This window comes from Macrobrachium nipponense, chromosome 19, assembly GCF_015104395.2.
Source record: "Macrobrachium nipponense isolate FS-2020 chromosome 19, ASM1510439v2, whole genome shotgun sequence".
NCBI classification, from domain to species: domain Eukaryota; kingdom Metazoa; phylum Arthropoda; class Malacostraca; order Decapoda; family Palaemonidae; genus Macrobrachium; species Macrobrachium nipponense.
In genome coordinates, this window is record NC_061088.1 from 2022564 (window position 1) to 2048106 (window position 25543).

Genomic DNA, 25543 nt, shown 5'->3' on the forward strand with positions numbered 1-25543 from the left:
AAATGTCCTTTAATATCTAATTCACTCTCCCTCGGTTAACATAAAGCAATGAAAATAAATTTATTCCGAGGTAGAGTGAATTAGATAATAATATGTATACATATACACATCACAATATATACACATACATACACACACACACACACACACACATATATATATATATATATATATATATATATATACAGAGAGAGAGAGAGAGAGAGAGAGAGAGAGAGAGAGAGAGAGAGAGAGAGAGAGAAATTCAAATATCACTTACGAAGCAAAGTATGGCACCTCCCACCCGCCCCCCCCAAAAAAAAACAATAAAATAAAGCACTGCCTACCCCCATACCCAAGACCATTTATTTAGTGCTCTAACCCTCTGTCCCTTCCTTCCTAGAACCAAAGTACGAGATCTTCAACAGATTCTCCTCTCTCTCACCTTCGGGGCAACGATGAGAAAGGTCTCGACTTTGTGGTCCGCCAGGTACTGGTCTCTGAGGTGTCCTTCACCCGGTTCCACGTGGAACCGGTCATCCAGCTGGTTCAGCGTGGCCCGCGTCACATGGACCCGGCTAGGAACAAAAGTATAAAACAAAATGAGTCAATATCATGGAAAATAAAAGTAAAGGACAAAGTATAGAAAATGAAGTATATTCACGTGAAAGTATGTAGTATATGTTATAAAAATTAAGAGTGAGTAAAATATAAGTAAAGATGAAAAATAAAAGTGAAATATAATCTGAGTCAATGACATGGAAAATAAAAAAGTAAAATAAAAGTAGAGTCAATGTCATAGTCAGGGGTCAGGAGATGGGATTTAGCCTGTAGCTCTCATATGACTCAATGAAATAAAAATATAATATTTTCGCTATACGAATGAATGACTCTAAGTCTATTTAACTTTACTTTATATTTTTTCAATAAAAATGATGTATTTAACTGTGTACTAAGTACTAATAACTGTTAAATCATTTCTTGGAACCAATACCAGATATAGGTTGTGTATGTAATAATAATAATAATAATAATAATAATAATAATAATAATAATAATAATAATAATAATAATAATAAATGTTATTTTATTTTGAGTATTTTCAATCTTCCGTACAATTATTAGTCAATTATTGTCCAATATCGACGTGGAAGAGAAATTATTTATAAGATAGACTGAGAAGGCTCAATATAGAATTAACTAAAATTTTGCTACCATTCTAAATATAATAATAATAATAATACAATAGCTGTTTCAACGGCCTCTAAATCCCTGCCTACCGACCCGCCCACCGATTGTACACGACCTTGCATGCTATAAATACTTGTAAAACGTATCTTAATTCACTTTACTGTAAACTCTCATAGATGACTGCCTGTGCGCTGTCGACACGTTAGAGGAATAAACCTAAGACAAATGAAAATCTTTACTTGTCCTTAGGAAACTTAATACACCAGCTACATGCTGACGAGAAAAAGATAATATGAAGAATTGAGAAGATTCTATATAAATTAAATGCCGTTGAAACAGCATTATTATTATTATTATTAGGAAGGCCTCCTTCCTAATAATAATAATAATAATAATAATAATAAGACGTAAGCTTCAGAAGATTCAATATAGAGAAACTGTAACTCAAATTATGCAGCCATCCAATTAATAATAATAATAATAATAATAATAATAATAATAATAATATTCAGAAGACTCAATATAGAAGAACAGTAACTCAAATCATACAACCATCATTATAATAATAATAATAATAATAATAATAATAATAATAATAATAATAATAATAATAATAACAACTTTCACTACTATTCATATTCCTATAATCGTTATTATCACTATTACATCACTGACCGATCTCCAAAAAAGTGCACAACACAAGATATTGAAAATAGGAAAAAAGGGACAGACATCGATACAATAAATTCTAAGAACACCACATCATTCTCAGTCCCCCCCCCCCCCCTCTCCCTTCACCACCCGGCTCCACCCTGACCTACCCGGGGACTCCGCCCGATTCCATGTGGTTCGCCAAGGTGACGTCATCCGACCAAACATCGTACTGCCACTTTCGTTGGCCGAGGATTCCGCAGAGGACGTTGCCAGTGTGGATTCCGATACGCATGTCCACATTGTATCCAACGGCTTCTCTCACCTTCCTGCAGGAGGGGACGAAGGAGGAGGAAATCATTAATTTTAAGAGCATATGTTCATATATACATATAATAATAAAATCCAAGTGGATGACATGACACAGCCACCCTCCCACTGCAAACCAGTTTGTTCCGTGGGCAGGGGAGGTAAGGGAACGGGAGGGTAGGGGAGACATCCGCCATCCTCCCTGCAAATCTGTTTGTCTGCATGCAAACCTGTTTGTCCGCCCTGGGTAGGTTGGGATAGGTAGGGGGATTAGGAGGGTAGGGGAGACAGCAGCGCCCAGTTTCAGAGGTTGGGTACCCCGGACCCCAGGCTCTTTACTGGGCATGGGCTCGAACCCCACCACAGTAGGATGTTTCTTCGTATATGCCCATTCAGATTCAAGGTTTGCAGTGGAAAGTGTATTCGAAATAGGTGAGGAAATAGAGAAGTTCAGAGGAAGGCATGTATTGGTGTGAAAGCAGCAATAAAGAATATAAATGGCTCTATTTTCAAAAATATAATTGAATCTATCTTCAAAGATATTAATGACACTTTCTTAAAAGATAACCGTAACTCTGTCTTCAAAGATATTGATGACACTTTCTTCAAAGATATAAATGACTAACTTCAAAGATATTAATGACACTATCTTCAAAGATATAATTGAATCTATTTTCAAAGATGTAACCGAATCTATCTTCAAAGATATTAATGACACTTTCTTCAAAGATATAATTGAATCTATCTTCAAAGATATTAATGACAATTTCTCCAATGATATAAAAGACACTTGCTTCAAAGATATAGAAGACTCTATTTTCTAAGATATAAATGACTCTATCTTCAAAGATATACATGACTTTGTCTTCAAAGACACAAATGCCACTTTCTTCCAAGATATAAATGCATATTTCTACAAAGATAAAAATGACTATATTTAGCATAAATGACTATCTTCACACACACACACACACACACACACACACAATATATATATATATATATATATATAGTATATATTAATTAATTATATATAAATGCCTCTGTCTTGAAAGATACAATTGAATCTATCTTCAAAAGCATAAAACAAAACTATCTTCAAAGATTATACAACTCAACAACGTATCCCTATTACTGACCACCACCCGGCAAGAACTTGGCATGTCTCAGAAAATACCCAAGTGCGGTTATATCCAGATATGACAACGCAACTTCAGGAGGACAGGGAACTAGTTTTTGTCCTCGAACCGGAAATATGCAACTGAAGCAGGTGCCTTTGAGTTCTGGGCAACACCAGCCGGTTTTCAGTAACTGCTTATGTTCCTGATTGGGAGATATTTCCAGTTTGAATCTCAGTGTTAGGTTTTTTTGTATAGTTTCCTCTTGGAAAGAGAAGGTCCCTATTATCCATTATCTTAGACTATTTTAATGATTTTTTTGTAAAAAGCATTCTCTTGAACCTATATGATATACAGAAAAAACTATGTTCTAAAAAATTTTACATCACTCTAGCACTATTTTTTTAAAATTTAATCATCACTCTAGCATTCTCTTTATATTTATTTAATCACACAATACCATTAAAACGCCTAGTATGTATCACTGTAAACCGATACAGCAAAAATTAGCCAATTAATCAAAAGAAACTATTTTCTAAATTTTGAACATTACTCTAGCATTCTCTTTGTAACGACTGACTTATTTATTACCATCAAAAAGCTTATGCATCACTATCAACCGATACAGCAAAACTACACAATTAATCAGTCAAGGATGTACGCACGCACGATTACCTTGCAAACATCTTGGAATGTTCGTGAATGCTTTGTGATGGTATAAAGTAGTCACAGATGTTCTTCACTAACAGATCAGCTTCGCTTAGTTCACAAGGTGAAAATGACTTCACCAAGTGAAAATGACTGGAGAGGCAGAGTTATACTATTCATTGCGGAATGGTACGAACGACATTATGTCAGGATAATAGGCGAAAGTTAATGGTTGCAGGTCCACAATAATATAACATGTGATATTCAGTCACTTGACTGAAGATGAACCTAGTACAAGGTTCGAAAGTTTTTATTATCCATTAAAGGCTTTATACTCACATGCGATATTATTGTGGACCTGCAACCATTGTCATCATTTTCGACACGGAAAAATGTACCCACATGCGAAAGTTAGTTAGTATGAAAAACAACAGTGAAGAGCAACTTAATTTTCCTTACATAATGAAAAATAATTGAAAAAACCTCATATTGTAATCTATATATATATATATATATATATATATGTGTGTGTGTGTGTGTGTGTGTGTGTGTGTGTGTGTGTGTGTGTGTGTGTACAGGCCACACACGCATATATACATATACATATATATATATATGTATATATATTTATATATATTTATATATATATATATACCGTATATTATATATATATATATTATATATATATATATATATAACTTGGCCCATTAAAATAATCAGAACGAGGAAAATAAAACAAATAAAAAATAGTATCAAAATTATATCATTAATATAAACGAGAGCTATTTTCTCCCCAACCCATTTTTTCACATATCAATAAAAATAAAGTGACATGACACATCGATATAAACATGACATGACAAGAGCTCTGTCATTTGATATCAAAACATCACACTCCATAGGGAAGCCCCGACCAAGTTTGGCCGTTAGAGAGAGAGAGAGAGAGAGAGAGAGAGAGAGAGAGAGAGAGAGAGAGAGAGAGAGAGAGAGAGAGAGAGAGTCGGCTTATCAAGAACCTGACTCGTTTGAGACGTGTTGGTTGCGGGGCCGTCAGAAGTAAATATAGATGATATCCTGAAGAGAGTCGCCCCTTGGGAAGATCTTAATTAATTAATAATAATAACGAGATCTCGGCGAACAGACAGGCGATTTTTTCCCCACAACTAATTAACTAAGTGACTCGAAGGTTTGTGAAAGAAAAAATAAATAAATAAAAAAAGCTCGTACTATAGTAGATTCACATCAGCTGTGCATCCGATGTCTAGGCCAGTCCCTTACGACGCCGCTCCTGATTGGCTGTTGATAAGCCAATCACAGGGCTGGAAACTCTCAGTCTCTCGAGAGAGTTCACATAGGCATAATGTATGTTCCACCTCTCCTCAGGGATACTTTTGAAAGACGTATCTCTAAAGAGAGGTGGAACATACATCCTGTCCATGTGAACTCTCGAGAGAGACAGAGTTTCCAGCCCTGTGATTGGTTTATTAACAGCCAATCAGGAGCGTCGTAAGGGACTAGCCTAGGCATCGGATGCACGGTTGATGTGAATCTACTATAGTATATAAAAGGTGGGTGGTAGATACTTCGTATTCCGACTGGATTCCTACAGGGTAGGTATCTCATTGTAAAAAAATAAATAAATAAATACAGTGGAAGGAACAAAAAAGTTAATATTTTTTGTTCCTGTGTCTGAGGCTTGTAAGACGGGGCACTGAATGAGAGATGAAACTCCTCTGGAGTAACCTTCAGGGAACGTAAGTCATCAATCTAATGAAGAAGCTAAGAGTGAAAAAAAAAAACTAAAAAAACTCTGCCTGGTGTAATGGCGTACCATACTTCACGACCTGGCGGTGAAGACTGGAGGGCAAATGGGTAATTAAGCAGATGCTTCCGACCGGCAGAGATTCTGGTATTTAAATATAAGAGATAGAAAACTAGAACGATACCGAGACAATGAAGGTGGAGAGGCACAAGTTTGCTCTCTGGTTGCAAAGATCTTACTTCGAGACGGCAAGTTCTTCAGGCCTCACTGTAGCCAAATTCAGTTACAGAAAAAGAGGCACTCTTTCTAAAGGTAAACTTGTTTTTGTAATGAATTCAAGATACCTGATGTTCGAAATAGCCGCATTAAAACTTAAAGCCAGAGAAGTAAAACGTTCAAACACGAAAGTATTTATAGTACGTCCCTCAGGAGACCCAGTAGCACCCGACAGGCTACATATTCCCACATTTATTTTGAGAATCTGTACTTTTTCGAATTACATGGTTGGGTGCTCTACTCCGGATTCCTCCTCCAACTTTCGTGTTCCTTAGGCCTTAAAATGTCCATCCCTACCAGAGGGTGCATCCCTGCCTAAGGGGCCAGTTTCCCAATTCATTTCTTCCAGAGGGGGCTAAATCTCTCTTCATTTCCTGCAGTTTACTTTCCTTGCTTCTATATTTAGAACCCACCGCAGTCGACTAACTTTCATGTATCTATTTCAACGTAGTGAGTTGATGCTATGTATCACGCCATGGAGTATAAGATATATATAATATATATATATATATATATATATATATATATATATAGAGAGAGAGAGAAGAGAGAGAGAAGAGAGAGAGAGAGAGAAGCCGAGAGAGAGAGGAGAGAGAGAGCGAGAAAAAACTACCTGGCCAGGTTTTAGCGAAATATTTATGTAAATGTAATAAAGACAATTCCCTTTTCACTTCTGGACGTTCGAATTGCTTCATATTGTTGAGTATTTGGATCTGTGGCTTTATGGAGACAAACGTATCCAAAGTGTGAAAGATTAGAGAAGTCAAGAGGACATTGTGATTATTGCAGTCACACATATACGAGCACACACACACACACACACACACACATATATATATATATATATATATATATATATATATATATGTGTGTGTGTGTGTGTGTGTGTGTGTGTGTGTGTGTGTGTGTTTAAATGTATTGATGCACACTTTTGAAACCTCTTGCCAGTAAGATATTCACCATTACACCAATTAATATATTCAATTTTTTTTTATTATTATTATTACTATTGTTTTTTCCCACTTTCCTGACCGCTTTGTTCTTTAGGCCTCCCAGGGGAAACTCCCGGAAAATAGCGAACCAAAATTAAAAAACAATAAAACAACCGAAACCTGAAAATTACGAGCAACAAAACAGAAGGGGGGAAACAATCTCGCCCTGCGGATTTAAAGAATATACGAATATTAAAAATTTTTTCCCCTGATCTTCTGTTATTCTTACGAAGGGTTACCTAACCTTTAGGAACGCATAAATAAATGAGAGAAGGATAAGAAAATCGCTGTGATGGGATGAAGACGAGATCTGAGAGATAAGGAGGCCTGAGGATACAGAACAAGTTCTCTGGGATAACAGTCTACAACCTGCTTAGTGCCGCAAAAAACATTGTGTGTGTGTGTGTGTGTGTGAGAGAGAGAGAGAGAGAGAGAGAGAGAGAGAGAGAGAGAGAGAGAGAGATACACGTCTTTAAAGATAAAGAAATACATAACACTTTATATACCCGTGTATTAGCTTCTAATGTGCATTTAATATTATACGTTTATATATATATATATATATATATATATATATATATATATATATATATATATATATATATATGTGTGTGTGTGTGTGTGTGTGTTGTGTGTATTGTGTGTGTGTGTGTGTGTGTGTGTATATAAGCGAATACCACAGGAAAATAACTAAGTCAGAAATCCAAGCGCTTTCGTCTTTACTCAGACATCGTCTGAGTAAAAACAAAAGCGCTTGGATTTCTGACTATTATTTTCCTGTGGTATTCGCTTTTTTATGAAGTCACGTGCATCTACAGTGATTTTTTAAGCATATATATATATATATATATTATATACGTATATATATATATATATATATATATTCTATATATATATATTAATAACTTGATCACGAAGTATATAAAACGTGATGCCTATCATGAAAATAACTTCCCCGCTCGCTACAGAAAAAGTTTAAAAGAATTGAAGAATGATAATAGCTTACACATTACTAAGGCTGATAAATCCAATAGTTTAGTAGTTCTGGACAAAACTGACTACATATCCGCATGTATACTTTACTAGAACATGAAATAACTTACAAAAAACTCGCAAAAAATCCGTTGGACCAAGTAATAAAAAACTTTAATATTAATATCAAATAAATTCTTAAAGATAAAAAAAACTTTTGTGTAAGTTAACTGTAAAGTGTCCCTCATTACCTTATTTATATGGCCTAGTCAAAACTCATAATGAAAACAAACCTATGCGCCCAATTATTAGTACTGTAGGATCAATTGGTTATAAACTATCTAAATATCTTAGCAAATTGTTATCCCCGCTACTAGGAACTGTATCTAATTCACACATCCGGAATTCTCTTGATCTTGTGGAAAAATTAAACAACATGTACTAAACCCTAGCGATATCTTTGTTAGTTTTGATGTATGTTCCTTGTTTACAAAAGTCCCTATTGACTCTGTGCTAGAATATTTAAGTAATGAACTTGTATTGCATGAATTGCCTATGTCCGTCAGTCACATAATTTCATTGATGAAGTTATGTATTTGTGATTGCAGATTTATTTTTAATGGAGAATATTACCAACAAATATTTGGTATGGCCATGGGTAACCCTTTATCACCTCTCCTTTCAAACTTATATATGGAATTTTTTGAAAGACAAAACCTCCCGAATATCACACTTGTCCCCTTAAAATGGTATAGATATGTAGATGACATCTTAGTAGTCTTGCCTGTTGGTATCGATGTAAATGATTTATTGCCTAAATTGAATAATTTGGTGCCATCCATAAAATTCACTGATGAAATTGAAAATAACGTCATCCCTTTCCTAGATGTATTAATACAAAGAAAATCTTTCCAATGTAAATTCAGTATTTATAGAAAACCCACAAATAATTTAACATATGTACATTTTTATTCTGGCCACCATCTTAATACTAAAATTTAAATTTTTTCTTCTATGTTCCTACGTGCTTTGCGTATCACGAGTCCACAATATCTTGACCAAGAAATAGAATACATAAAAAAGATAGGAAACGAACTCTGCTACCCACCTCATTTAATTGATTTATGTTATCAAAAAGCTCACAAAAAGTTTTATAGTATTGCTATTGATGAAAAAGAAATGCCTAAAAATGTACTTAGCTTACCTTACTTTCGTGGATTTGAAACCATAAAATCAATATTTAAATCGTTTAATGTTAATGTAGTGTTCTCTTATAACAATACCATTAAAGATATGCTAATTAAGAATAGTCCCGTAACAAATAACAAGATCTTTTACAAAATTCCTTGTAAGGATTGCCCATCGTTTTACGTTGGTCAGTCAAGTAAAAATTTATGCGTACGTATTAAGCAGCATATGTATTCAGTTAGAACAGCCCAGACTACAAATGCACTGTTTATCCATCTGAGTGAAAAATCTAATTGTATTAATTGGGGTGATACCTCTATAATTGCTAGATCTAATGATTATGTTTCAAGAAATTTACTGGAATCAGCAATTATATAAATCACTAATAAAAACAACCTAAATCTTAGTCTGGGAATGTACCATTTGGACCCGTATATTTGTAAAATGTTTATGAAGGACCTTAAAATAAATGAACCACTACTAAATTAGTCCCACATGTATATATTTATTATTTCTCTCTCTCTCTCTCTCTCTCTCTCTCTCTCTCTCTCTCTCTCTCTCTCTCTCTCTCTCTTGCTCGATATTCTCTCCCCCTCTCTCTCTTGCTCGATATATTTATATTTTTTTTTTCGTCTTTTCATTAATAATTTTTTGGGGAACATTTTTGTAAATTTCATGGTAACAAGTTGTATATGCCTCCTTGTTTTTCAAAATGTATTGTTTTCTGGATGAATCATCTGTTGACCGCGTGTGTATCCTCCAAGGTGTGGCAGTCTAAAAATTCGCTTATACTACCCTCAGGCGTTTCCTAGTTTCTGTAGAGTGAAATCGACCTTATTGCTAATCTTGTAGTGTCAGTTTGGATATTAAGCCTACTTGGACTATGTTTTTCCTCTGTAAGATTAGTTGTGCCTGAGTAAAGGGTCGAACTAGACCGAAAGTTCTTGGCTATCTCGCTTTTCATTTTTTTTTCCTTCGTGGCAAAAACCTTTACCTTTATATTATATATATATATATATATATATATATATATATATATATTATATATATATATATATAGGAGAGGAGAGAGAGAGAAGAGAGAAGAGTGAGAGAGAGAGACGAGAGAGAGAGAGAGAGATACACGTCTTTAAATATAAAGAAATACATAACACTTTATACACCCGTGTATTAGCTTCTAATGTGCATTTAATATTATACGTTTATATCTATATCTATCTATCTATATATATATATACAGAGAGAGAGAGAGAGAGAGAGAGAGAGAGAGAGAGAGGAGAGACTCACCTGATAGCCTCTATCATTTCCAGCCCCATCTTGACGCAGTTGACTGCATGAGTCGGGCGAGAGACCGGAAGTCCGGACACGCAGTAATAACAGTCTCCTAGGATCTTGATTCGCAGACAATGGTTGTCCTATGGGACGGAGGAGAGAAAGGAGGAATTAATAACGGAGGAGAGAATAACTTAAAAATAAATGACTGCTTACATTTTAAGTAATTAATTCTACACAGTTTGTTATGCACTCCTGTGGGATAAATATATATAGGTATATGCATGTATATACGTGTATGTATGTGCATACACATATACACATACAGACATATACATAAGTACGCCCACACATACACATGTATAAACTTGGATAGGTATGTACATGCGTGTATGTTTACACCTGTTGAAATGTGCACAGGAGCGAGCACAAAGACATATTCCTATACTCACATATACACATGTATAAACAGACACAAGCATGTACATACTCGCATGTATAAAAGAGAATATGTAGGTGCACACGAACACAAAGATATATATTTACACATACACCTGTATAAACAGGTCAGTGTATAAAGGGAATTTCTTGAACCACATTCTTTCAGATTTCAAGTTTTTCAGATGGAAAAAGTGGATATGCACAAATATTATGAAACATCTAAGTTGAGGTGGTTTTTGTGACCATTGTAACATGAAGGACTGATAAATGTCTTTTAAGACTCTCTCTCTCTCTCTCTCTCTCTCTCTCTCTCTCTCTCTCTCTCTCTCTCTCTATATATATATATATATATTATATATATATATATATATATATATTATACATATACATATTCTATATATAGTAGATATGCATAAATATATGTGCATAGAGACACACACGAACACACACACATATAAATAAATATACATATATATATATATACATATAAATACACATACCAGTAAGCGTATGTTCCCGTCACAAACATATACACCAACACCACCACCTCCAACAAGAAACCCCACCACAAGGAAGAAAGCAAATATCAAACAAGGCGGCAAAATCGAGCGCATCAAGAATCAGGGGCCATTAACACCATGGCAAAACCATCGCAGCATCTGGAACGTTGCAAATCCGCCGGGCCACTTTATGCATTTTGCAATAGCAGTGAACTGGAGTCTCGTATATCCCAGGCCGAGGCTCTTAATACCTTTTCATGAGGGTAAAAACACGGGGGAATCTGCGAGTGTTATTCCCTTCCACTGGCTGCTTTTGCATGCAATGGGAAGTCGACGATCGCTCGCTGGATTTCTCGAGACTTCACAAGCATTGTAGATGAGGGGAGAAGAGTATTTTGAATTTCGATCGTTTACGGAAATCTTGAACTTACATCCTTAGAGTAAATGTAGTATCTTATTTTCCAGGTCCATTTCGAAGCCTGCTGACTTAAAGGTTTATTGCAACGTGGATGCAACACTTGGAATGGAATAGATAATTTGGGAGAAAGGTCAAGCGCTGGGACCTATGAGGTCATTCTGCCCTAAAAGTTAAATTGACAGTTAAAAGGTTTGGAAGGTGTGAAGGGAGTTTTTCATTGATTTCAGCTATCTCTCACCTGGAGAGAGAGAGAGAGAGAGAGAGAGAGAGAGAGAGAGAGAGAGAGAGAGAGAGAGAGAGAGAGAGTAGAACTCCTTTCATGATTTTCAGCTATCGAGAGAATAGAATTTTTTTCATTAATTTCAGCTATCTCACTGTAGCGAGAGAGAGAGAATACATACACAAGTTCTTTAATACCTAAAAAAAAAATAAATAAATAAAAAAAACCCGGGGTGTTAATCCACTCACCGACAGAGCGCCGTAGCCGCACTTTCCGATTCTTTCCAGCGCTCGGTCTTTCTCGAAACATAACGAACGCAAAGTCTACTACATAAAAACTCGATCGGTTTTGCGAGATTTAAGGACTTAAGAAGAAGATCGGGCACCGCGAATAAACGGGGAATCGAACGCCGGATCACCCTGATACCGCGAACTTCGCACATAAAGGATTAACGATTTTCAAGTAAGATTCGGGTTATGTGGCTCTCACATCGACGAAGCGTTCCCAGTCTTCGCTGTAACTCCACTGGAGTTCCCACTCGTGCTTTTTTTTAGAATGGACATGCATAAATAACTGTGAATGCTAATAATACACACGCGCACTATATATATACACACACACACACACACACACACACATATATATATATATATATATATATAATATATATATATATATATATATATATACTGTGCTTTCTGTTGTGTTTGCTGTTTATCGGTTTTATATGTTGTGTGGATAAATGCATGAATTACGAACATATATATGTATGTATATATATGGTGTGTTTGTGTGTGTTTATAATTCATGCACCTATCCGGACATCATTGGAACAGTACACACACACACACACACACACACACACACACACACACACACACACATATATATATATATATATATATATATATATATATATATATATATCGAATGTAGCACGAAGGAACACGTGCTTGAGAATATCCTTAAATCCAAGGCCGAGAGAGAGAGAGAGAGAGAGAGAGAGAGAGAGAGAGAGAGAGAGAGAGTATAGAAATTTTCCATTGAACCTCAGTTATTTCTCACCTGTGCGATTTGGTCGAAGCGGCCGAAGAGGTCATTGAGGGTCTTCACGAGTTCGCTGGCGGTCAGCTGTTCCGACAGGGGAGTGAAGTTGACGATGTCGGCGTACAGGATGCTGTTGGGAGAGAAGAAAGAAGCAAAAGGAATGATTTCAGTCCTCTTTAGATTCCAGCGACTCGGAGGCAGAGATATTTATGTCTGAGAACTTTAAAAGGTCGTTACTTGAAAGACTGCTTCGAGAGCAGGGAGTCGTAACATGCACTTTGCAAAAATGCAGACCTAATTTAAAAGATAATTAGGTTTTGGGCACCGACATTTTGTTTACTTTTACATTATAAATTTATGTGTGGGAAGAACTTTAAACAGTAATTACTTAAAAGATTGCTTCGAGAGCAGGGATTCGTAGTATGCACTTTGCAAAAAGTCAGACCTAATTTAAACGTTAATTAGGTTTTGGGCATCGACATTTTGTTTACTTTTACATTATGAATTTATGTGAGAAGAACTTAAAAGGTAGTTACTTAAAAGACTGCTTCGAGAAGAGGGAGTCGCAGCATGCATGCAAAAATTCAGACCTATTTAATTAGGTTTTGGGCACCGTCATTTTGTTTACTTTTACATTATAAATTTATGTGGGAAGTGGGTGTTTATGTGAGGAGAACTTTAAAGGCAGTTACTTAAAAGATTGCCTAGGTTAAACTGAGCTGTTTATTATGCACTGGCAAAAATGCAGACCTAATTTAAAAGATAATTAGATTTTGGGCAGCGACATTTTGTTTACTTTACATTATAAATTTATGTGAGAAGTGGGTGTTTAAGTGACAAGAACTTTAAATGTAGTTACTTAAAAGACTGCTTAGGTTAAACTGAGCTGGAGTATGCACTGGCAAAAATTAAGACCTAATTTAAAAGTTAATTAGGTATTAAGCAGCGACATTTTGTTTACTTTACATTATAAATTTATGTGAGAAGTGTTTTTTATTGTGAGAAGTGTTTATTTTTATTTTTGGGGGGAGTTACTTCAAGACTGCTTGGGTACGAAGGAGACTGCATTCACTCACAGAAATCAGACCAAGATTCAAAACTCATTGTCTTTTAAGCACCAACATTTTGTTTCTTTTACACAACTTTACACTATTTTATGTGACAAGTCTTTTCAGCTTAGTTACTTGAACATTTTTGGTTAATGACGAGTCGTAGTATGCATTAACATAAAATCAGACCTCGATTCAAAGCTAATTAGCTTTCAGGCAACGCTATTCGGTTTAAATTCCACAACTTTGCAATTTTTTACAATAAGAGTTTCTGTGAGAATTTAAATTATTGGCGGCGAAGAGAGAGAAACAGTTCACGAACAGTGTTGTTCGAGGAGTAATGAACTTTCTATAATAGCCTTCAGATACAAAAAGTTTTTTTTCTTTATTAGCAGGAATTTTGGCCGATGTTGCAATCTTATTTAGTATCAAGAATTGTTGAACGTTCATACCCTCTGGATTTCAACTGGAAGGCGATTCCTATATAATAATAATAATAATAATAATAATAATAATAATAATAATAATAATAATAATAATAATAATAATAATAATAATAATAATAATAATAATAATAATAATAATAATAATAAAGCAAATCATGGTGATGAGATCTGACTTGAGTAAACTGAAAGAGATGGCAGAAAAAAGGCTAAGAAGCAAGAAAACAAGGGAGGAACTGAACGAGAAATACAAAGTACAAGAGAGGGGACTAAACAACACAATAGAAGATGTAAAACAGAGGCTCAAGGCCAAAGCACATAAGATCCAACGGTACATGAACAGGAATAAAGGATACCAACAGAACAAACTATTCAGAACAGGCACAAAAGACCAGCTCCTGATAGACAAAATGGTAATGAGGAACAGGAGGAGAAGGAAAACCAACCTAAGCATGGCATGGATAGACTATAAGAAAGCCTTCGACATGATACCACACACATGGCTAATAGAATGCCTGAAAATATATGGGGCAGAGGAAAACACTATCAGCTTCCTCAAAAATACAATGCGCAACTGGAATATAATACTTACAAGCTCTGGAATAAGACTAGCAGAGGTTAATATCAGGAGAGGGATCTTCTAGGGAGACTCACTGTCCCCACTACTCTTCGTAGTAGCCATGATTCCCATGACAAAAGTACTACAGAAGATGGATGCCGGGTACCAACTCAAGAAAAGAGGCAACAGAATTAGCCATCTGATGTTCATGGACGACATCGACATCAAGCTGTATGGTAAGAGCATCAAGGAAATAGATACCCTAATCCAGACTGTAAGGATTGTATCTGGGGACATCAGAATGGAGTTTGGAATAGAAAAATGCGCCTTAGTCAACATACAAAAGGGCAAAGTAACAAGAACTGAAGGGATAAAGCTACCAGAAGGGAGCAACATCAAACACATAGATGAGACTGGGTACAAATACCTGGGAATAATGGAAGGAGGAGATATAAAACACCAAGAGATGAAGGACACGATCAGGAAAGAATATATGCAGAGACTCAAGGCGATACTCAAGTCAATATTATAAAAGCCACAAACATATGGGCAGTGCCAGTAATCAGATACAGCGCAGGAATAGTGGAATGGACGAAGGCAGAACTCCGCACCATAAATCAGAAAACCAGGAAACATATGACAATACACAAAGCACTACACCCAAGAGCAAATACGGACAGACTAAACATAACACGAAAAGAAGTAGGGAGAGGACTACTAAGTATAGAGGACTGCGTCAACATCGAGAACAGAGCACTGTGGCAATATCTGAAAACCAGTGAAGACGAGTGGCTAAAAGGTGCATGGGAAGAAGGACTAATAAAAGTAGACGAAGACCCAAAAATATACAGAGACAGGAGAATGACAAACAGAACAGAGGACTGGCACAACAAACCAATGCACGGACAATACATGAGACAGACTAAGAACTAGCCAGCGATGACACGTGGCAATGGCTACAGAGGGGAGAGCTAAAGAAGGAAACTGAAGGAATGATAACAGCGGCACAAGATCAGGCCCTAAGAACCAGATATGTTCAAAGAACGATAGACGGAAATAACATCTCTCCCATATGTAGGAAGTGCAATACGAAAAATGAAACCATAAACCACATAGCAAGCGAATGCCCGGCACTTGCACAGAACCAGTACAAAAAGAGGCATGATTCAGTGGCAAAAGCCCTCCACTGGAGCCTGTGCAAGAAACATTAGCTACCTTGCAGTAATAAGTGGTACGAGCACCAACCTGAAGGAGTGATAGAAAACGATCAGGCAAAGATCCTCTGGGACTATGGTATCAGAACAGATAGGGTGATACGTGCAAATAGACCAGACGTGACGTTGATTGACAAAATCAAGAAGAAAGTATCACTCATTGATGTCGCAATACCATGGGACACCAGAGTTGAAGAGAAAGAGAGGGAAAAAATGGATAAGTATCAAGATCTGAAAATAGAAATAAGAAGGATATGGGACATGCCAGTGGAAATTGTACCCAAAATCATAGGAACACTAGGCACGATCCCAAGATCCCTGAAAAGGAATCTAGAAAAACTAGACGCTGAAGTAGCTCCATGACTCATGCAGAAGAGTGTGATCCTAGAAACGGCGCACATAGTAAGAAAAGTGATGGACTCCTAAGGAGGCAGGATGCAACCCGGAACCCCACACTATAAAAACCACCCAGTCGAATTGGAGGACTGGGTTGAGGCAAAAAAAAAAAAAAAAAAAAATGAATGGAGGACTGTGTCAGACCAAAAAAAAAAAATAATACTAATACTAATAATAATAATAATAATAATAGCATCACTGCCGCCTACACAACCACAATAATGTTATGAAGCACACCAACAATATGAACATCAACTCCAATAATTAACTGATTGTGGTTCCTTCTGGCGTCTTGAAGACCAATAATAATGATAATGACACTGTGTGTATGTGTGTGTGTGTGTGTGTGTGTGTGTGTGAGAGAGAGAGAGAGAGAGAGAGAGAGAGAGAGAGAGAGAGAGAGAGAGAGAGAGAGAGATCGAAGACCAATACACCATTCGTCTATCCCTCTCGATCCCGCCGAAGAAAACTTCCAGTCCTACTAAACTTCTGGTGTTTCCTAAACTTCTTCATTAGTTGCAAGTAACAAAAGAAACCTCCTTTCTGGGCAAAGGAGTTCCATGGCAGGTTTTTCTCGAGTCACGCACTTGCCCTGACTGACCTTTTTTCGCTGGCAAAAGTTGGGTCAAATGAAGTTTTTTTTCTCTCTTCAATATATTGACTTCTTGCGAAATCTCACTCATATTTATTGGCAACAAGTCTTACGGAGCCAATCAAGAGGTATTTCGGCAGCTTACAGAAACAAGTTCTCTCTCTCTCTCTCTCTCTCTCTCTCTCTCTCTCTCTCTCTCTCTCTCTCTCTCTCTCTCTCTCGCTAAGTTCCTCTCTAAGCTGGGCAAGACTTGGCTTTCGATATTATGTCCAGAATCCTTCCTTCTGCGTTCTTCATTAACTTGATTCATTAACAGAAGTTTAGGCGAAGGCTTATTCGACTTTTATAAATGTGTTTCTTTTTTACCTCTCTCTCCGTAATACAGAGAAGGCCGAATCTGGCTAAGCTTGAAAGTTTTATTGAGAGAGAGAGTTACAAGGAGGTACAAGGATTAGGATGTCTCAAAGACTTGTTAGTCTATCGAGGAGACACCGTGTGCTCACTTATCTGTAGGAGCAGGTTTTACACACACACACACACACACACAGGAGAGAGAGAGAGAGGGAGAGAGAGAGAGAGAGAGAGAGAGAGAGAGAGAGAGAGAGAGAGAGAGAGAGAGAGATTCTTTGACGTGGGACGCTCGGTCCCTACAGAAACAATAAGCCTAACTATTTAAGGATGAAAAGTTAAGATTAACTTCTGTTTTTTAACTCACTTTATTTCTTAGAGGAAGTGAGAGAAGCCACACTATAGGGCTCAATAAATGGGTTATTATATTAAAGCTATAATGTAAAGCATTAGGGATACTTTCAGCCAATCAGCCCTTGAGACAATGAAAAGGAGTTCGAGTGGGTGGACAGCACGATAAAGATCCAGAAAATAAATGAGATGAAACAGAGCAGTGTTAAAACAAAACAAAATATAAATAAATAAATAAAAATAAAAGGTTGGTGCACCTAGGGTCGAATAGACGCTGCTAACACTTTAGTAAAGCCTACAGTGCACCACGTGAGGTGCACTGACTACACTAACGCCCCCCCAACCCCCGGGTCGTTATTGTATATGCAGCTGTCATGGAGCAAATACGCCCACAAATTATTTATGATAGTCATCCCCCTACAATAACCTCGTTTTCTATCACTTCCTCTAATCATAAGAAAACGCATACGTTGTATTATGATAAACTGCTCTAATTTCAGACATCTCTATGTTTAAAAGTTTACCTAATTACAAATTCCGAAAACAAAATTCTACGATAGAATTTTTGGCATATCTCGAGATCTCGAGACTGCACTTATATCGAAAGGTCACTGCCATAAATGGAAGGCATATTCATGAGCTCAGTATTATGCTATACTTAAATAACTGTGTCCGAAATTAACAATGAAATGTACAATGCTTTTTTACATCCCAATATATATATATATATATATATATATATATATATATATATATATATATATCACTTTCTATATTTTTTGCGTTTTTATGGGCTCCTTTTATTAGATGGAATTCTATTATAACAACATTTTTACCAGTCTCAACACACACACACACACACACACAACACACACATATCTATATCTATATATATATATTTATTTATATATATATATATATATATATATAAATATATATATATATAAAATTACTCAAGTGTAAAACTTATCAAAATATATCTATCCTACTTTAACTGAGGCTACTTCCTATCGCCAGTGAGTTATGTTACGACAAGACAATTTCCTTTGCGTTTACACGTACCTAACATTATTGTGTCGCTGGACGTAGAGCTCGTGAAACTGCTTCTTGGGCTGGGCATTGGGGGGCATCTCCATGCTCTCCAAGACGTGCCTCTTCACCTGTTTCGAAAGGAGAAAAGTAGGTTAGTTTCCACAAACTTGATAAATATTTTTCAAGATTACAAATAATACACTCTTTAGCCTCTTGTCTTCCAAGTTTCACGTTCTATCAATCCTTGTATATATTTTCATTATTTATACCAGTCAACCCCTTCCAAGTTTCCATCGGTCTTATCAAAATATTTCTTTGAGCTTTTATATGTTTAAAAACACATCAAAACCGTACATTATATATGTATATATATATATATATATATATATATATATATATATATATATATATATATATATATGCTTAAAAAAATCACAGTAGATCCACGTGACTTCATAAATAAGCGAATTCCACAGGAAAATGATAGTCAGAAATTCAAGAGCTTTCGTCTTTACTCAGACATTGTCAAGGAGTTAATGTCTGAGTAAAGACGAAAGCGCTTGGATTTCTGACTATCATTTTCCTGTGGAATTCGCTTATTTATATATACACACATATATAATCATAGCGCCAGACGCACACATATCACGTGACGTGTCATACAGAGAGAGAGAGAGAGAGAGAGAGAGAGAGAGAGAGAGAGAGAGAGAGAGAGAGAGTTAAGTAAAATTTACCTAAGGACTAAGAAATTTAGTGAAAAGGATAACAAGTTGTCCAACGAATTTGGTGTTCAAACACTGGCTGGCTGCTGGCTAATGAGCCTTCAAGGAAAGATTTAAAACGAAGTAAAGAAAATTACTTAAGAGATTTTTCCACCTCATAGAGAATGAGGCCCCAGCAAAGGCAAATAGCTGCCACGAACATTAACAATATTTCTTTTGCTTTTGAGGATAATACCATCACTTCTGATTTTCCACCGGATCTCTCTGTTGTCTCGGAGCAAATGGCTAGAGTGCATTTGTGACTTTTTCCCGCCGTTAAAAGTCGAGTTAAATAGTACGGATTAAGAATAAATTTAGATTAATTTCAATTCGTCTTAATTCTTCTGCACATCTCCTCGAGATTCCAAGAAGGTCCGGGAAGTATGCTCCCGGGGAGAACAAACTTGGATGAAGCAGAATAGAACTGGTCCTTTTTTGCATAATCTCATTTACTCTACGTGGAATCCTGGGAAATTAATCGCAATTCGCTCAGGGCAGAGCGGATGGCAATGCCGATTTTTTTTTTTTTTTTTAAGAAGTGAGCGAATATTTGAAGGGTAAACTACTTAGTCTTAGACTTTTTCACTCAGAAGTGAAGTTTTTCAACTGATTTCTTGTCTGGTGAATTTCAAACCGTCTATCAGTGTTCTTCTTCGTCATTTCTCCTCCATCTCTACTGCTAACTTTAAGCTAAGGGTCGGTTGCCTTGATGTGTCTTCTCCCATTACTATTGAAAGCATCTTCTTCCTCCACTAGGCCATTCTCCTCCATTTCCTCTTTCACTTTATCACTCCATCTAATCCTATGCCTCCTTCTTGGCCTTCTACTCCTAACAGGTTCCCCCTCAAGCCTTCTTCAGGATAAGAATCTAACCTCCTTCCGCCACGCCTTCTTTCTCTAGATTAGAAATTAATTTCTCGATATAATGTGGTTTGGCTCCCACAATAAGCTGTAGGTCCCGTTGCTAGGTAACCAACTGGTTCCTAGCCACGTAAAAACATCTAATCCTTCGGGTCAGCCCTAGGAGAGCTGTTGATCAGCTCAGTGGTCTGGTTAAACTAAGATACGCTTAACTTTTTACTCAGTACTCTAAAGGTTGAGTCGTGATGATAAATAAAACATGTAATATTAAGAACTAAAAAGCTTCTTCAGGTCTTATTATTATTACTTTTATATTATAGAACAAGAGTGGAACAAGAATTTTGTGTCTTTTTTATCACAAACAAGCACAAAGAGAGAGAGAGAGAGAGAGAGAGAGAGAGAGAGAGAGAGAGAGAGAGAGAGAGAGCATTTCTTCTCAGCAAAAGAATATATATATATATATTATATATATATATATATATAGATATATATATATATTATAAATGTATGAATTATAATGATAGTGGCATAGCGTGAAGTAATCATAATATCGCAGCTAAGTGCAGAAGTCCGCTAAGTTGTAGTCAGTTTAGGTTTAAGTGATGTTGTACAATATCTTTTAAACAAAACCATGTCCATCCCCACTTTGACACTTATAAGTCGTCCAAATCGGGTTGGTGGGCTTCTATGAAGGGTTATGTGGGAGGGTTATGATATCCTTCGGGAATTGGTACCACAGGAGACCACGGGGCTTCAGTTCAAGGAATCCTAATCTCCTGAAGGATTAGATTTCTTTCGGGGATTATTGGTACCCTTACTCGGTGGTTGTTCAGATCTCACTCGGTCGCTGATCAGCCCCTATGAGAGAGAGAGAGAGAGATAGAAGAAATTTGTCCTCGATGGGATTGGCTTTATTGCAAATTCTTTTGTTGAGGAGAAATTCCTCTCTCTCTCTCTCTCTCTCTCTCTCTCTCTCTCTCTCTCTCTCTCTCTCTCTATATATATATATATATATATATATATATATATATATATATATATATATATATATATATATAAACCTCTCAAATCAAACTTAAAACGTAGAGGTTCGGAACTCTGTGGAATCATTATCTGTAATAATTTATCTAGAAAATAGTCAAATGCAGGCTATCATATAAAAGGTTTTCGTTACTTACCGTACTCAATTACTTTTCAAAAAGCCAGACCCGCCCCCCTCCCAAAGTGTCCGTTAAGTAGAGGCGTTACTGTACTATTTCATGAGACAGATATTCGAAGAAGAAACCTACAGGATTATCGAGTATAACTTGTTGACTTGTAAGTATTTACACAGCATTAACACTTGAGTGTCAATGCTATGTAAATACTTACGAGTAAACAAGTTATACTCGCTAAACCTGTGACTTTCTTTTTCCATCTTCAGAAGAAAAATTGAAAGAAGTTTTTGGTTCGAGAAAGATGTTAAAGTGTGTGCGTGTGTGTGTGCGCACGCGCGCGTGTATGTGTGGGAGGAGAGAGAGAGAGAGAGAGAGAGAGAGAGAGAGTATGTGTGTGTGTGTGTGTGTGACATGTAGCCTACATTCGGTCGTCAAAACCTGGTGTGCAAACACTGTCTCCCGGCTAATGAGCCCTCCAGTATAAAAATAACAAAACAGAAAATGAGAATTTCCACTCGCAGAGACCGGGGCGCTAACGAGTCTAATAATTATTAATTCCCATGCACGTTATAGCATTTCTTTCGGTTTAGGGACATCGCCCGTCACTCCAGAATTTGCACAGGGAGTCTCTGTTATTTCAGAGCAAATGGCCCGAATGCATTTTCATTTTTTCCCTCCCTCAGACAATCGAGTTATATTATCAAGACATAAAAAAAACTCTTTCTAATTAATCTTAATTCATTTGTACATATTTCAGGTTTCTCAGAAAGGTAATAGGAATAGGCTCCGAGGGGAAAATAAACTGGGATGAGTTTGGATAGAGACGGCCACTTCTTTGCATTCCGTTGCATCAAGGGAAACTGAATAATAATTTGCGTAGCTGAAGAAGAGATGTCATTACTTATTAACATTTAAAATACATATTTCAGCCTAAAAGGCAATGATGGTGAAAGGTGGGTCTCTTCCAGCTCTGGTAAATGTGGCTCAGTTCGACTGATAATACTTATTAGACGGAATAGACTTATATACCTTACTCCGTGGCCAGGTAATCTTCGTCACCTCAACCTGATATACCCGGAAGCGAGATCGAGCCTCGCTGGGCACCAAAATGACTGCATTTACCTTCATTTGGGTCTAGACTTGGTAATGAGATAAGTGTTTCAAAAAAATGTGAAAAAATCCAGGAGTTAAGAGGGAACTGGGGAAATAATTACTACACTGAATAACAAATACATATATGAATCAAAGTTAAGTCTATCTTAGCTTAACCAGCCCACTGAGCTGATGAACAGCTCTCCTAGGGCTGGCCCGAAGGATTAGATATTTTTTACGTGAATAGGAACCAATTGGTTACCTAACAACGGGACCTACAGCTTATTGTGGGATCCGAACCACATTATATCGAGAAATTAACTTTTAATCACTTGAAATACATTCCTCTGATTCCACGTTGGCAGGGCGGGGAATCGATCTCGCGACTACCGAATCGGTAGGCGAGCATGTTAACCACTCGTCCAACGAGGAACTCGTAAATGAATCAAAGGCTGCATGATGAAAATACAAGTTTGCTAACACTCTAAATTCTGGGCACTGATCATGTTATGCAAACTTCTCCAGACTTTTAATTTTGAGAGAGAGAGAGAGAGATCCTTTTCTATAATCCACATTCCAAAAGTAATACAATCTACACTATAACCCATCAGACTAAAAGAACATTTCTGTTCATCAAATCCTCGTGGGTTCGAATCGAAGGTCGGGTAGAAATCTCGACAAATCCGGATTGAGTGAAGGAGACATATATCTCAATGAGCGAGGGGCCAATAATCCCCAAAAGATACGTAATCTCCTTTTTTCGGATTTAACTTCTGATATACTTCAGAAACGCCGCCTTACTCCCGAATACCAGTCCTCGGCGAGGAATCCACCCCCCCCGCCCCACCTTCACACACAGAATCGAGAGGCTGTTGCTAAGCGTTGGAGAAAGAAGTATTGATAAGAAATGGTATTGGTTGGTGGGGCAGGTGAGAGAGAGAGAGAGAGAGAGAGAGAGAGAGAGAGAGAGAGAGAGAGAGAGAGAGAGAGAGGTATTCGTTGGCAAGGAAGTTGTCTGTTTGTTAGTCTGTTTGTTTAAGAGAGAGAGAGAGAGAGAGAGAGAGAGAGAGAGAGAGAGAGAGAGAGAGACTTTCCCGGATCACCTTCAACCTTCCCAAGAAAGAAGTCGGAGCAAATTTCACCTAAAGCCCAAACGAAAAAAAGTAATCAAAGTGAAATTCTTGAAATATTTAAAAGTATTAAAATGAGATAAAAAATAAAAATGAAATAAAAAATAACTTAAGAGGCTTTACGCTATAAAGTATATAAAACGATTAGGTTACGGGTATAATATGATCATTTTCCCATTAGCCTTTTGCCGTATGGGCTACCCTAGGAAAAAAATAATCCGTACAATATGCTTGATTAATTTTGGTAATGGCGGATAAAAGATATGTCGGTCACATTTATCAAGTTTCATTCAATACAGAAACTCTGTGTGTGTGTGTGAGTTTATTCATCCCTGGCTCTGACCATTAATACAGAAAGCAAATAAGTGAGTTACTGTCGAAAGTATATATTACGCGCATAATTATGAACACATACGAATTATGTTTGTACATACGAATCAACCCCCTTAAGAAAAAGAAAAAGAAAATAAAGCAGAAGTCTGACTCTGAAGTGACTCGAAGACGAGAGACAAAATCCAAAATGGGTCTTAAAGAAAAAAAGAGAAACCCCAAGTGAGACCGAACCCAACTCCCTTGGGCCCCCTCCCTCTTTCATTCGACAAAGGGTGGGCTTTTAGAGGGAGGACTGTTGCAACATTCCGACGGTAATCGAGGCTTCCCAACCAATTTGGTAAGAAGAGACTCGAGGTGTCTTCGGTGACAATCCAACTGGATATTTGCGGAACTTTTTTTTTTTTTTGACGGATTTGTGTTGTGGCGTACTTTGTTTACTTTCCTATTTGTTTGAGGAGTAGACGCGTCCCTCTGACAGATCTGAGTTGTGTTGTGGAGTATTTTATTTTAGTAGATTCGTTCATTTGACAGCTTTACGTTGTGTTGTGGCTTTATTTTCTTTTAATTCGTTTGAGGTGTAGACTAGTTTCCTAAGAGATTTTTTTTGCGCTGTGGATACTTTTTTTTTTTAATTAGTGTGAGGTGTAGACTCGTTTTCTTGACAGATTTGCTTTGTGTTGTGGAGTAGTTTTTTGTTTTTGCTTGCGGAGTAGGCTCGTGCCTTGGGCAGATTTGCGTTGCGTTGTGGAGTTTTTATTTTTATTTTTTTAATGTGAGGTGTAGACTGGTATCTTAGGACAGATTTGCTTTGCGTCGTGGATTTTTTTTTTTTTTTTTTTTTAATTAGCGTGAGGTGAAGACTCGTTTCATTGACAGATTTGCTCTGTGTTGTTACATACTTTTTTTTTTTTTTCTTGAGGAGTAGACTCGTGCCTTAGGCAGATTTGCCTCGTGTTGTGGAGTCCGTTTTTTCTTTTTAAATTAGTGTGAGGTGTAGACTCGTTTCTTAGACAGATTTGGTTTGAGTTTTTTTTTATTTATTTATTTATTTTTATTAATGTGAGGCGAAGACTAGTTTCTTTGACAGATTTGTGCTGCGTCGTATCGTATGAATTTTGGTTTCGTCGCATGACCGTGCACTTAAGTAAAAAGGTGAAACATTAGAATAACTAAAAATGAACATTATTAAAGGCCGTTAGAGCAGTGATAACGGATCAATACGACAAGTGGTTAGAATGATG

General features: G+C 36.7%; 1 protein-coding gene across 1 annotated transcript in view; it reads right to left on the reverse strand.

Annotated features, from left to right (window-relative positions):
• Window positions 1-25543, reverse strand: part of LOC135213568 (adenylate cyclase type 2-like) — a gene marked incomplete in the record, with an annotated part of 801033 nt that overhangs the window by 115237 nt on the left and 660253 nt on the right. The window contains 5 exon segments of the mRNA XM_064247559.1: window positions 425-557; window positions 1992-2150; window positions 10374-10501; window positions 13003-13114; window positions 18999-19096. Of these exon segments, the coding sequence (XP_064103629.1) occupies window positions 425-557; window positions 1992-2150; window positions 10374-10501; window positions 13003-13114; window positions 18999-19096 (630 nt within the window).